Source organism: Anarhichas minor, unplaced genomic scaffold (assembly GCF_050575085.1).
Source record: "Anarhichas minor isolate MPS153535 unplaced genomic scaffold, ASM5057508v1 ptg000033l, whole genome shotgun sequence".
NCBI classification, from domain to species: Eukaryota; Metazoa; Chordata; class Actinopteri; order Perciformes; family Anarhichadidae; genus Anarhichas; species Anarhichas minor.
In genome coordinates, this window is record NW_027466479.1 from 14,573,156 (window position 1) to 14,586,364 (window position 13,209).

Genomic DNA, 13,209 nt, shown 5'->3' on the forward strand with positions numbered 1-13,209 from the left:
TGTGTTGTGGATGAGGGGTCATTGATAGAAATATGAATTGTCAAAGAGGGAGGGGCAATGAGTCACACACAGTGGGAATAAACAGGGCTTATGGACTTAAACACTTTGAAACAAAATAACATATTTCCTAAAATGTGTAACTACTTCTCGAAAGGATATCTGCGGGGCGATATAGGGCAGGTAGGGCTGGTGAGAATGTTGCAAGACTGAATGTGTGTGTGTGTGAAGGATGTTTTGACTGACCGCGTGTCCTCAAAGTTACAGATTCAGTCACGGTCAATGAAGACTAACAGTTGATTAACTCAGTACAGGCTAAACCATGCTGCACTGGTCGAAAGAGTGAAAACTGCATTTCAAAGTTTGACGGTTTGTTTTGGGGAAAGGTGGGAGCTCTGTGATATTGCATTGCCTACTTCACTGTCTGTGTTGTTCATAATAGTTAATAGGTAATTCGTTGGTGACCCAGATAGCCTAGCTGTTAATTATTTACTATTAATCTTATAGTGAGGATAAGCAAACAATACCGTCTTCAAAAGCAGATAATATAATCCTACAATCACTGTTATAAATCAAAGATCACTGCCAGCCACCTGAGGGTTAAACATGTCTCAGTACTGTTGATACAACTTGTAAAACATACTATAAAGTGAATAGGGTTGTAAATTATGATTGGCATATTTAAAGGAGACTAGTGATGAATCTGCTCTTTTTTATTTTGATAAATCTAATTCTATGTTATATGAAGATAAAAGACTACATCTTGTAGAAAGTATAATTGGGTTTTAAAGACTCTTAATGAATCCCTGTATAAAGATTTTAAAAAAGAATTCAACTGAACTTTAGATCAACTCCCTTGCACTTTACAGAGCATGTACAAAGTAAACACCACAAGGGCCTATTCATTGTGTGCAATGTTGCCTTCAGGGACTGTTGTAAATACTGCTTCTGTGAAAATGTATGAGGTAGGAAAAGGACAGTGGTGAAGGAATTATTCAAATGTTTCACAAAAGAAAAAGGAACTAAACAACACTGTTAAAATACTCCATTATAAGTCAAAACCCAGCATTCTAATCATTGAAAGTCAATGTATTTAAAGCATTAAAAGTACGACTGCTTAATGTCAGACATGAGCCGTGGGAGTGTCATACTATAATATATTATATTATCATTGCAAAGGCATAATAAACGATGGACAGATTATGAGGCGTGCAAAGGTCAAAGTTAATCAATTTCACTGACTACTGCTGAATCCTGTACATCTTTTTCATTTAATAAAATACTAATATGCGCTGTTTATTGACATCTGCTCGCTCCTAACCTTTAACAGAATCAGAATGAGAAATACTATTGATCCCCGGTGGGGAATTGGTATGGGATGTTCCCTGCGTTATTCAATACACACACCCATGCCAGGGTCTTTGTGTGGCCCTCCTCTATATATTCAACCACGCATGACAACAAAAGTGATGCAACAGCCCTGTAACAGGAACGTGTGATTCAGAAGCACATGACATGAAAAGTGTTGTTAGGTCACGCAGGACAACATTAATGTTGTGGCACTGAGAGCATCTGTTGACCTCAGTGGTAAATCCTTAAAAGGCTTTTTACTGTTGTATTTCTTATAAGTAAAAGTATTTAGGCTAAATTCAACTATCGGAAAAAGGACGTTTCTGATGGAAGAATGTAATGTTGATGGGCCAGATATAATGGACAATGAAGGGAATAGAGATTGTAATACTAAACATAAAAACATATATAGCCTACTGTTACATGATTCTGTTTAAAATCATATGCATTTAACACAATGAAATGTTTATTTTTATTCATGGAATGGATAAAGTAGCTTCGTGCAACTTTCAAAATAAAACAACAGCCACAACCAAAACAGCGTCATCCGCAAAAGTCTTGCATGTTTGACATGTCGTTTTTATGCACGGTTCGTGAATGCCGCACGGCCCCGCAGGCTGAACGGACAGGCGGTAACGATGACACGGTAGTTTCGGGATGACAGCAGCTGGTGTGGGCGGTGCAGGGCGGGACCGGGACGAGGAAGACGAGCGCGACGTGACTGCTCCGATTGTTGTTTGGTGTGAACGGATGTCGACTGGTCCTTGTTTATCCTCTGACGTCAGAGTAGCCTACTACACCTTCAGGACACCTCCAGTACATACTCAGGACGTTACGGCATGAGTATACGGAGTACAATGAGATTGTATTATCTGCTGTACTTAACAAAAAAACAACACAAAAGTTTACTCCTATAGGCAGCCAGCCACTGTATGGTATTTCAGTGATGCCTGGTTTTACATTGAACATATGTTATGGTATTTGTATTTCTCATGGCGAAAAAATTTGAGGTACTTCTTAATATATTTTAACTATGTGTTAATTTACACTTCTACTCCACATTTCAGAGGAAAATATTATTTTACTCCGGTATTCATCAGGCAACTATGTATTACATAAATTCAATTTTATTTTTATTAAGTATTTCTACAATAGTACAAAGCACGAGACATTCAGTATTAATGACAATGTTTTTTTTTTCATTACTCTAGAGACTCCACTGTCAAATGGGAGGAAATGGAAGTTTGAGAGCTAATATTCGTGCATTTGTCCTCGGTGAAGCAGGTCCCTATGGTGTCTCCCGGTCTACATGTAAACAAGCAGAAGGACTGTCTAGAGATTAGTCTGAAACCTCCACACACACACACACACACACACGCTCATGCAATAGGCCAGTACACAATATGGTCAATTCTTATTTGAAAGGAGTGGAGAGGCATATTTTGGTTCAGGGATGAGGTCTAACATCTAACAGCAGTTGAGGTTAAACTTTGGGTCAAGGATTTAAAAACAGACATACAGAGACCCTCGTGAGGTCCGGAAATCTGAGACATCCAGAGCGATAATGGCCTGTATGGAAAATACAGAGAGATCAACTGCACAATGCAGCATTTAGGGGATTAATGTTCTTGAACCAGTTTACTCAGTCAGTAAACACAAAGCAGCGACTGACATTAATCCTCAACAGTGGACAGCCAGACAAGCTCCAGTGTCTCTGATTGTGCGAGTAATGGAAATATTGTCGGCTCCTGGTATCATTTTCTCAAAACTTCTATGTTAAATCTGGGACTTGTTTCATTCAAAATGAAGCAGTTTCGGGGCCTGGCTAAGCCCCTTTCACACTAGAATAGGACTTAATAAAATATCCCTATGAGGCTTCCCTGGAGGATTAATAGCAATGTGTGAATGACACAAAAGCATGAGGAATATAGCAGAGGAATATAAGAAGCAGCGAAGAAAAGGAAAAAAGTGTTTTTTCATCTCCTGTCCCTCAGTGTGTCGCTCATCAATCACATGCTCAGCCGCTCCGTCTGACTGCCAGACTCTACTCCCTGAGAGTAATCTCTGTTGACCAGTCAGCGGAGGGAGGCGGGGGGGGGACAGAGGGCAGGAAGGTTGCGTTGCAATCTAGGTCGTCCACCAGTAATCCCACAGGGGGGAACTATGTTGTGGGCACACAACACCAAATGCTGAGCTCACCCAACTCCTCTTCCAAGCCAAGCCCCCCCCCCCCCCCCCTCATGATGGACCTGGACTGCAAGAATCACAGGCTCTGATGTTATCTGCTCGACATTCTTGACCTTGATATGGTCCGACAAGTAGGGAGATGAAATGAATAAAAATGAACATCTAAACTTGACCGAAGATCTTTTGAGTTATTTGCTTCATAAGTCGAACACGGAGACACTTAGCATTTCAAATTTGGAAACGCACCATATGAGTTACGGCCTTTTTACCACCAATGTGTTGTGGCGACGAGATTCAAAATGGTGGAGAGTTGGCGCCGTCTATCATCTTGAAAAAATATATGCAGGAATTCTCAATGTGAATTGTAAAAGAAGTTCAGACGGACTAAGTAGGTTATGGTTCAGATGATGTGCATTGCAGCGCAGATGCCCTGCAAATAGAAAAGCAAACAGCTTTCATTCATTACATATTTGCTCACCTCAACCTTGTCACAGTGGTCAGTCAACTCAGTATAATGTCAAGGATTAAATAGAGACTGCAGCCCTATGCTGCAGCCGCAGGAATCGGGGTTTGAAGTTCAAATTAAACAACTTCACCAATTTGCATAGTTTGTAGTTTTTAGTATAGTGGCATGCATTAGGTGTTGTAGTCTCTTAACACCTTAAACATGGCCTGACAGACTTTTAGTTGAGTTTAGGAGGACTACATAAGTATAATTTTAAATAACCTAATAATATGCTCACCAGGATGCAGGAGAAAAAAAACTTTAATCATCCGTTTGATACAAGCGTGTGTGTGTTGACATTATTGTATTTCAAGATAAACTTTAGAATACTATGCTGCCCTCATTTGGTCAGATAACGTCAAAAACCCAAAGAGACAATGTAAGAAACAAAAAAAAGTACAAAATACCCCAGAAGCCATAATACACAAAGCTTATCAAGTAGAGCTTCAGCTTGTTCTACCAACAAAATACAGCCACAATAAAAGAAACATACGACACAAAGAAACACACATGAGACCATTCATGGGCCTTGTGTGATTTCAAAGTCTGTGTTTTTGAGTGTACAGCCCACTCAAAAATGTATAACATAAAAAGTGCAACTCAGAAATAGGAAGATTAGTTTTACATATGGAAACAGAGAGCATCATGGGTAAATGTGGGTACAGAGTAAGTGATGTAACGGCTTTGTGTGCTGGTGAAATAAGGAGCAGCACTGGCTCTTGTGTAGACAGGGAATGAGGACCGAGTGCACACATTCATCCTGTTGATGGGCTGAGCAGCTCCAGTAGCAGTGAGTCCGTGGTGTGTGCTGCCCCCTGTTGAGCAGATGGGGGAACTTCCAGCTGAAGCTTGAAGGAGGAGAGGTTCCTCAGAGTCCCATCTGAAGCTCCTCTTTGTCCCAACTAGTCTGTGTGTGGACGGAGGCTGCTGCTCCACTCTGACCGGCACAGTGGACAGAGGAGAAGCTCTGGAGGCCCGAGCAGAGGGACTGTCTCTCTTCAGGAGGGATTCAATGGAGAAAGGACTGCTGAACTTCACCTCACATTTGATCTGAACATCTCTGCAGGCTGCAGGTTCAGGAGATTGGAGAGCTGAGCAGTGCTCTGATGGTCTGCTCGTGTTCTCCGTTTCCACTTTGGAGGCCAACTCAGGGAAGAGCTGCAGGATCCCTTTGAAGTGACGACGCACCATCTTTGCTGTGATCTGACTGGGGTCCAGTTTCCAGTAGTTTCTCTTACTGTCCAGTAAATCAGGAACCGGTGGAATCTGAAATATACAGAACAGGGTTATAGAGACAGAAGTTAAGTTGTTTAATAAAATAATCAAAATGTTCATTTGAAATATCAACAGTTTGGGAATGAAAACTTACCTTGACAAAACATTTGTGGGTTGATAAACAAACTCTGATGTTGTTCTCAACAGATGTTCTGTCTTCATAGAGTAATGATGTTAATGAAGTCAGTCTGTCCATCAGCTGAAAAACATCAGGTGGAAATTAAGTTTTTGAAATGACCATCTGTGTTTCATACCACAGTATTCTTGAACATTCATTGTAAAACGTCTGGACTCTTTCTTACCTGACTAAAAGTGAGCATCTTGCCTGGAGCGCCTTGGAGGACGACAGCGATCTTGGCCAGGGAGGTGGTGCTCTTCCTGAACAGATCTCCCTGAGAGCTGCTGGCTGGAACAAAGAGAGGCAGCTGAGCTCCAGACTTCTCAGTACTTTTCTGCATCTTGTTTGTTGGAGAATCAGAGGAGTCAGGTCCCACACACAGAGTAGTGTGATCACAACCTCAGGGAGAGCACATGTGGACCTGAAGTGGTCAGGTCTGGATAGAAGCCCTGATAATCAAAAAACACAGGACATAATGTTTGTCTTCAACGATAAGACATTAAAAGGCTGTGCACTGCAGGTTATGGAAGACCTTTTGATAAGATGAGCCGTTACTGCTGGAGGTGGAGCCAGTAATCACGGTAACATCAATTTCCAAAAGGCCATCAGCATGTAAGTGGATGTTCTGACAGCCTGAGCTGCCTCTTTGCTCATTAGCAGTTAAATTGTCTGACTTTATATCTAAACTTCAAATACGGTAATATAAGTCTAACATTGCATACACACTATTTGAAACATGTATCTATTAGGAGATCATATACTAAAATATACATTTTATATATTAATACATTTTGTCCAAAGCAGTGAGGAATTTAAGGAACAATCAGTAAAACTACTCCAAATATACAGTATTGTCAACTTTTAAAGACAATATCTAAACAAATTCTAAAAACACATTTAAAATGATTAACATTGATAACTTCTCAGCTTTAGATGGTATTGTAGTAGTTAACGTTTGAATAATCTTAAAAGTGAACTCTCACAAATGTTTTTGGTAACATGTGCAGCACTCACATTGATGTTTTCAGTGGAGCAACAGGCAAAGTTTAGCTGATTGATTGTCAACTATCTGCAGGTGTGTGTTGTTCCATATCTGCGATGCTGTGGCCTTCTTAACATCAGTAATTAGAAAATAAACTAGAAACTACAAGGTTCCATCTCACATTTGGTCTTAAATCGCTATAAGAGACAACATGAAGGTGCATTTGTTCAGCCTCTCAAAGGCCGATAGTCCACAACACACAGCTGAGTGACACCGACATTCCAATGAGCAATGCAATCACATTCCAGCAGTTTGCACATCCCTCATCACTGCTTCAAAGTCAACCTATTTCCCTTTGTCCAACATAATGACACAGGTCATTTACATCAGTGATCCCCATTCAGATGCATCAACACATTAGCTGAGCTGAAAGGTCTAAAAACAGGTTTAGAGGTGGGCTCTGGCGGAGGGCTGAGTCTGCAAGTTTCCATATTGACCAATTACAAGACAAGCTGATTTCACTTGTCTTTGATTGAAACTGTGTTACTCAGCTGCGCTGGGGTCTGGATTACATTGCTGAACCTCGACCAGAGTCCAGATTTTACTCAGGACAGTTGTCAGATGAATGAAAATGTAACCATGACTTCAGGAATGATAATAGACATTGACTGACCCAGATTACAGTTCACAGGCGAGGCCCACACCATCAAATGAGATGTAAAGAAAGTGTTTACGGAATATGAAGCATATGAGTGGTGACGGATGAGAATGGCTACAGTGTGGCCCCCAGGGGACCAGTGTATATAAATAGAAGAGATGCTATATTTACTTCACAGCTTGATTCTGATTATTCAGTTTGTTTTAAGAGTCATTTATTCTTCTAGTAAACTGTATTTTAGCGCAATAAAGTCAGTGTTTTTTTTAATCAATACAGATCATCATTTTATGTTGGCAAATATAGTGTATGTCTAATATAAACTCAGTAAACAATTACTTTTAAATCTATTCTGTGTATGATTGCCATGGAAAAAAATTAACGGATTGCATTGTTATCTTGAAACTGAAAACTCACACTGTGTACTTTAAAATGTGTTGACTGTGTGTTAGTGGAAAAACTCCAGTTGTTGTTCGGTCAGTCAAACTGAATGTCAATGAAGCACAGATGAGGTGCAAACCACTGGAATGTGCACCAAAGACTTCCATCCCACTCACAACCATCATGTTTCATGTATTCAGCCATTGAAACTGTTACATTCCGGTACTTATTACAGCCGTTGTCTGTGAGAGCAATACTTATTTGTGAAGGGGGACAGTAGTTTAATCCACTAAATGTGTGTTCTTTCAATCATCTTGGTACACAACATTAGAGAAAGACAAAATGTTGCTTGATAAACAAAAAGCTTAGTCTATGGATTAAAGCTTTTGATGATTGTAGTGGGTTTTTTGTTTAGTAAAAATAGCAATATTAGACTGTGTAAGAAGCCAATAAAGAATGACCAAAACCAGCACCTACAGTCTAAACTTCATCGGACCCCCAGCTTAATCAAAAACTGTCACGAGTTTGGAATATCTGTGTTTTCTCTGCAAATTCTTGGAGTGCATTAAATCTTTAAAAATCTACTTTAAAATCTACCTGCATGGAGAAGACAATGCAGCAGAAGCGCTGATGGGCCTTTCTCGTAATCATATACAGGTGCTCTTTGGATGCTTCGGGGTTACTGTGCTTGATTAATATTGTGAAGGGCTCAATGCATGGGTGGAATAGTGTCTCCTTTAAAATAATTATCCAATGCACACTGTGAGGTTTGTGCAAAGTTAAAATGCCTTTATTGTACATGGCAAAATGTATTTAAAAGGACCAACAAAGGTCTTCATCAGGGTCATTGTCCGCGTTAGCTTGCACACCTTTACTGTGTTACACTAATCAGAAGAGTGGGACGGGGGTTACCTATCATTGAGCAAGCCTATTGGTCCAAACTAGGAAGTGAAACATCATCAAATACAGAGGGGGGGGAAAGTATATGTATACGTTATAGAATGAGCGAATGGGAGTGAGACCTTTTTCACAACAAGTTGACCGGCAACAACCTCCTCGAGATGAGCACAGCCCTGACTGACCGGGACTCTGTGATGGACTGAATCAAAAACAGATCAGCACCTTGATGTGACGCTGGTTTGACTATCAGTAAATTACACCTTTTTACACCAGTTAAATGTTTTCTGTTTGAAGAAACTGCAAGACAATTTATGACTTATTCTAAATAGATTATATGATAAACTTATATTAACTTTGTGTTATTTATTTCATTTTTTTTAGTGAGTAATTCATATTGTGAACAAAGTACATGCTGATGAACGTAAAGAAATATACTTTTTTTTGTGATCACTGGCTCCACCTCCAGCAGTAACGGCTCATCTACTTATCAAAAGGTCCCCATTAAGCTGCAGTGCACACCCCCTAATTTCTTATTGTCCTAACAGCACTTATAACCAGACCTGACCACTTCAGGTCCACATGTGCTCTCCCTGAGGTTGTGATCACACTACTCTGTGTGTGGGACCTGACTCCTCTGATTCTCCAACAAACAAGATGCCGAAAAGTACTGAGAAGTCTGGAGCTCAGCTGCCTCTCTTTGTTCCAGCCAGCAGCTCTCAGGGAGATCTGTTCAGGAAGAGCACCACCTCCCTGGCCAAGATCGCTGTCGTCCTCCAAGGCGCTCCAGGCAAGATGCTCACTTTTAGTCAGGTAAGAAAGAGTCCAGACGTTTTACAATGAATGTTCAAGAATACTGTGGTATGAAACACAGATGGTCATTTCAAAAACTTAATTTCCACCTGATGTTTTTCAGCTGATGGACAGACTGACATCATTAACATCATTACTCTATGAAGACAGAAAATCTGTTGAGAACAACATCAGAGTTTGTTTATCAACCCACAAATGTTTTGTCAAGGTAAGTTTTCATTCCCAAACTGTTGATATTTCAAATTAACATTTTGATTATTTTATTAAACAACTTAACTTCTGTCTCTATAACCCTGTTCTGTATATTTCAGATTCCACCGGTTCCTGATTTACTGGACAGTAAGAGAAACTACTGGAAACTGGACCCCAGTCAGATCACAGCAAAGATGGTGCGTCGTCACTTCAAAGGGATCCTGCAGCTCTTCCCTGAGTTGGCCTCCAAAGTGGAAACGGAGAACACGAGCAGACCATCAGAGCACTGCTCAGCTCTCCAATCTCCTGACCCTGCAGCCTGCAGAGATGTTCAGATCAAATGTGAGGTGAAGTTCAGCAGTCCTTTCTCCATTGAATCCCTCCTGAAGAGAGACAGTCCCTCTGCTCGGGCCTCCAGAGCTTCTCCTCTGTCCACTGTGCCGGTCAGAGTGGAGCAGCAGCCTCCGTCCACACACAGACTAGTTGGGACAAAGAGGAGCTTCAGATGGGACTCTGAGGAGCCTCTCCTCCTTCAAGCTTCAGCTGGAAGTTCCCCCATCTGCTCAACAGGGGGCAGCACACACCACGGACTCACTGCTACTGGAGCTGCTCAGCCCATCAACAGGATGAATGTGTGCACTCGGTCCTCATTCCCTGTCTACACAAGAGCCAGTGCTGCTCCTTATTTCACCAGCACACAAAGCCGTTACATCACTTACTCTGTACCCACATTTACCCATGATGCTCTCTGTTTCTGGCTGTAAAGTGTTTGGTACCTGACGTACCAGCTTTCTGCAGCACTTTTTAAAATAAAATGTAAAAAAAAAAAAAAAAATGTGTTGTTTTTCCCCCAGTTGGTGTGCAATGTAGCATGCAAACAAACCGAAGCTTAATTAAAACACTAAGAGAGGCAAATGAATCATTCACTACCAAGGAAAACAACAATAAAATGCAATCACAAATAAAAATGTTCATTGTCTTCAACGGGTGTAAAAAAACATTATGAATTCTAGATGGAAAGGTAAATATTGCAGTGAAGCTGTTAGACAGATGAGACGATACCTTTCCTGTTATTAGAAACACTTGGCAGCAGGTTTTTAATCACTGGTCACTTGCACAATTTTAAAGGCTGAATCAGTTAAAACAAAAAAAATGGGCACATTTAATACAACTCAAAAGAACACTATAGCAAGTGTTTTTATATGCCTTTATTTGTGTCCAAAACTGTACACATCAAAGGCCAAAGCAAGCATTTCAGACTGAACAGAATGCCAAAGTGGAAATGTTTGCACTATACATTCCAGTTAACTTTTTGTTTTTAAGGAAACTTAATACATATTTAGTGGATGCAAAACCAGTTTGTCCCTCCACAAAGAAATTACCATCAGACACATCAACTGTAAGAAGGTGAAAAACACTGGAATGTGGGTGATTCCGACAAGAACAATGCTGCTTTTAAATTGAAAGCTTATGGCAACATTTGAGTGATTTTCACCTCATCTGAGCTCCACTGTGTTATTCAGTGTGGTGACCAGACACACAGTAAACATGTAAACAGTATGACATTGTGTTGTGTGATTCATGCACTCAAATACAGGGCTTGAAAACAATTTGGAGGTATTTGTTCTTTACTTGAGCTACATTTTGAACTACTTCATACATGTACTCCATCTCAGAGGGAAATATTGGACATTTTACCCAACTACAGGTTAGGTATCTGACTACTATAATGGATACTTAACAGATAAAAGTTTTACATAAAACAGCGTGTGATCGGTTTCTTTTTTGCAAACAGTCACAGGTTGCGGTGAAGAAAGGAGATGTGTGTCATTTCAGAACAGAAACCCCAAGTCTGTCAAAATATTATTTAATTTATGTTTTAGGACCTTCGTGATTGACACTTATTGGCAACAGTCTGACATGCCACAGTAGGTAAAGCACAGGTGAAAATGATAATAGAGATGTTTCAGTTGACTGTGCACTCACTGACTCACTGTCACAACTTACTGGAGCACTTAATATACTGTGCTTTTCCACTATGACAAATCAAAATGTGTGCTGTTAACAAGGACTAATCCTCTTGATGACTAATATTACTGATCTTATTGAAAACAACAAAAAGCTTCAATTGTTTTTTTACTTTTTATTACAAAACATTTTATAAAACAACACAGTGCTGCAGAAAGCACGGTATGTCAGGTACCAAACACTTTACAGCCAGAAACAGAGAGCATCATGGGTAAATGTGGGTACAGAGTAAGTGATGTAACGGCTTTGTGTGCTGGTGAAATAAGGAGCAGCACTGGCTCTTGTGTAGACAGGGAATGAGGACCGAGTGCACACATTCATCCTGTTGATGGGCTGAGCAGCTCCAGTAGCAGTGAGTCCGTGGTGTGTGCTGCCCCCTGTTGAGCAGATGGGGGAACTTCCAGCTGAAGCTTGAAGGAGGAGAGGCTCCTCAGAGTCCCATCTGAAGCTCCTCTTTGTCCCAACTAGTCTGTGTGTGGACGGAGGCTGCTGCTCCACTCTGACCGGCACAGTGGACAGAGGAGAAGCTCTGGAGGCCCGAGCAGAGGGACTGTCTCTCTTCAGGAGGGATTCAATGGAGAAAGGACTGCTGAACTTCACCTCACATTTGATCTGAACATCTCTGCAGGCTGCAGGTTCAGGAGATTGGAGAGCTGAGCAGTGCTCTGATGGTCTGCTCGTGTTCTCCGTTTCCACTTTGGAGGCCAACTCAGGGAAGAGCTGCAGGATCCCTTTGAAGTGACGACGCACCATCTTTGCTGTGATCTGACTGGGGTCCAGTTTCCAGTAGTTTCTCTTACTGTCCAGTAAATCAGGAACCGGTGGAATCTGAAATATACAGAACAGGGTTATAGAGACAGAAGTTAAGTTGTTTAATAAAATAATCAAAATGTTCATTTGAAATATCAACAGTTTGGGAATGAAAACTTACCTTGACAAAACATTTGTGGGTTGATAAACAAACTCTGATGTTGTTCTCAACAGATTTTCTGTCTTCATAGAGTAATGATGTTAATGAAGTCAGTCTGTCCATCAGCTGAAAAACATCAGGTGGAAATTAAGTTTTTGAAATGACCATCTGTGTTTCATACCACAGTATTCTTGAACATTCATTGTAAAACGTCTGGACTCTTTCTTACCTGACTAAAAGTGAGCATCTTGCCTGGAGCGCCTTGGAGGACGAAAGCGATCTTGGCCAGGGAGGTGGTGCTCTTCCTGAACAGATCTCCCTGAGAGCTGCTGGCTGGAACAAAGAGAGGCAGCTGAGCTCCAGACTTCTCAGTACTTTTCTGCATCTTGTTTGTTGAAGAATCAGAGGAGTCAGGTCCCACACACAGAGTAGTGTGATCACAACCTCAGGGAGAGCACATGTGGACCTGAAGTGGTCAGGTCTGGTTATAAGTCCTCTTGGGACAATAAGAAATTAGAGGGTGTGCACTGCAGCTTAATGGGGACCGTTTGTTACTTTAACGAGGTGTAAATATTGGGGCGGGGCCAGTGGACCACTGACCAAAAGTCTTCAACTATGCAAGTATAGTTTCTACTTTTTTGGAGGCCAATGTAACTATCATCTAAAGAATTTGATTTGCGTATAAGTTCCACCTCCTTTACTGATAGTAACACAATTATTTAGTATTATTTCAGTACATTCAAACTAATATGACTTATTACTACATGAGTAAAGAGAGAAAATAGTTCAAGAAATATTCTTCTCTATTCCTATTTCATGCAGTCATCAGAACATCCATGGAGTTAAGGCTGTTATAATTCATTGAATTCTGCTGGTATGAAGGTTGGCCCACTATGTGTCATTTAAATCTGTAGATATA

At 40.8% G+C, this 13,209-nt stretch overlaps 3 protein-coding genes across 3 annotated transcripts; 1 reads left to right on the top strand and 2 right to left on the bottom strand.

Annotated features, from left to right (window-relative positions):
* Positions 1-4,660: 4,660 nt before the first annotated feature.
* LOC142965224 (uncharacterized) lies at positions 4,661-5,772 on the bottom strand. The gene is made up of 3 exons (XM_076106026.1): positions 5,617-5,772; positions 5,409-5,513; positions 4,661-5,305 (listed from the first exon to the last, which is right to left on the bottom strand). The coding sequence occupies exons 1-3, from the start codon at positions 5,770-5,772 to the stop codon at positions 4,661-4,663; spliced, it is 906 nt and encodes a 301-aa protein (XP_075962141.1).
* Positions 5,773-9,004: 3,232 nt separating this feature from the next.
* On the top strand, positions 9,005-10,116 carry LOC142965225 (uncharacterized). Its single transcript, XM_076106027.1, has 3 exons — positions 9,005-9,160; positions 9,264-9,368; positions 9,472-10,116. Exons 1-3 carry the CDS (start codon positions 9,005-9,007, stop codon positions 10,114-10,116), a joined length of 906 nt encoding a protein of 301 aa, XP_075962142.1.
* Positions 10,117-11,563: 1,447 nt separating this feature from the next.
* LOC142965226 (uncharacterized) lies at positions 11,564-12,675 on the bottom strand. The gene is made up of 3 exons (XM_076106029.1): positions 12,520-12,675; positions 12,312-12,416; positions 11,564-12,208 (listed from the first exon to the last, which is right to left on the bottom strand). The coding sequence occupies exons 1-3, from the start codon at positions 12,673-12,675 to the stop codon at positions 11,564-11,566; spliced, it is 906 nt and encodes a 301-aa protein (XP_075962144.1).
* Between the last annotated feature and the right edge of the window lie 534 nt (positions 12,676-13,209).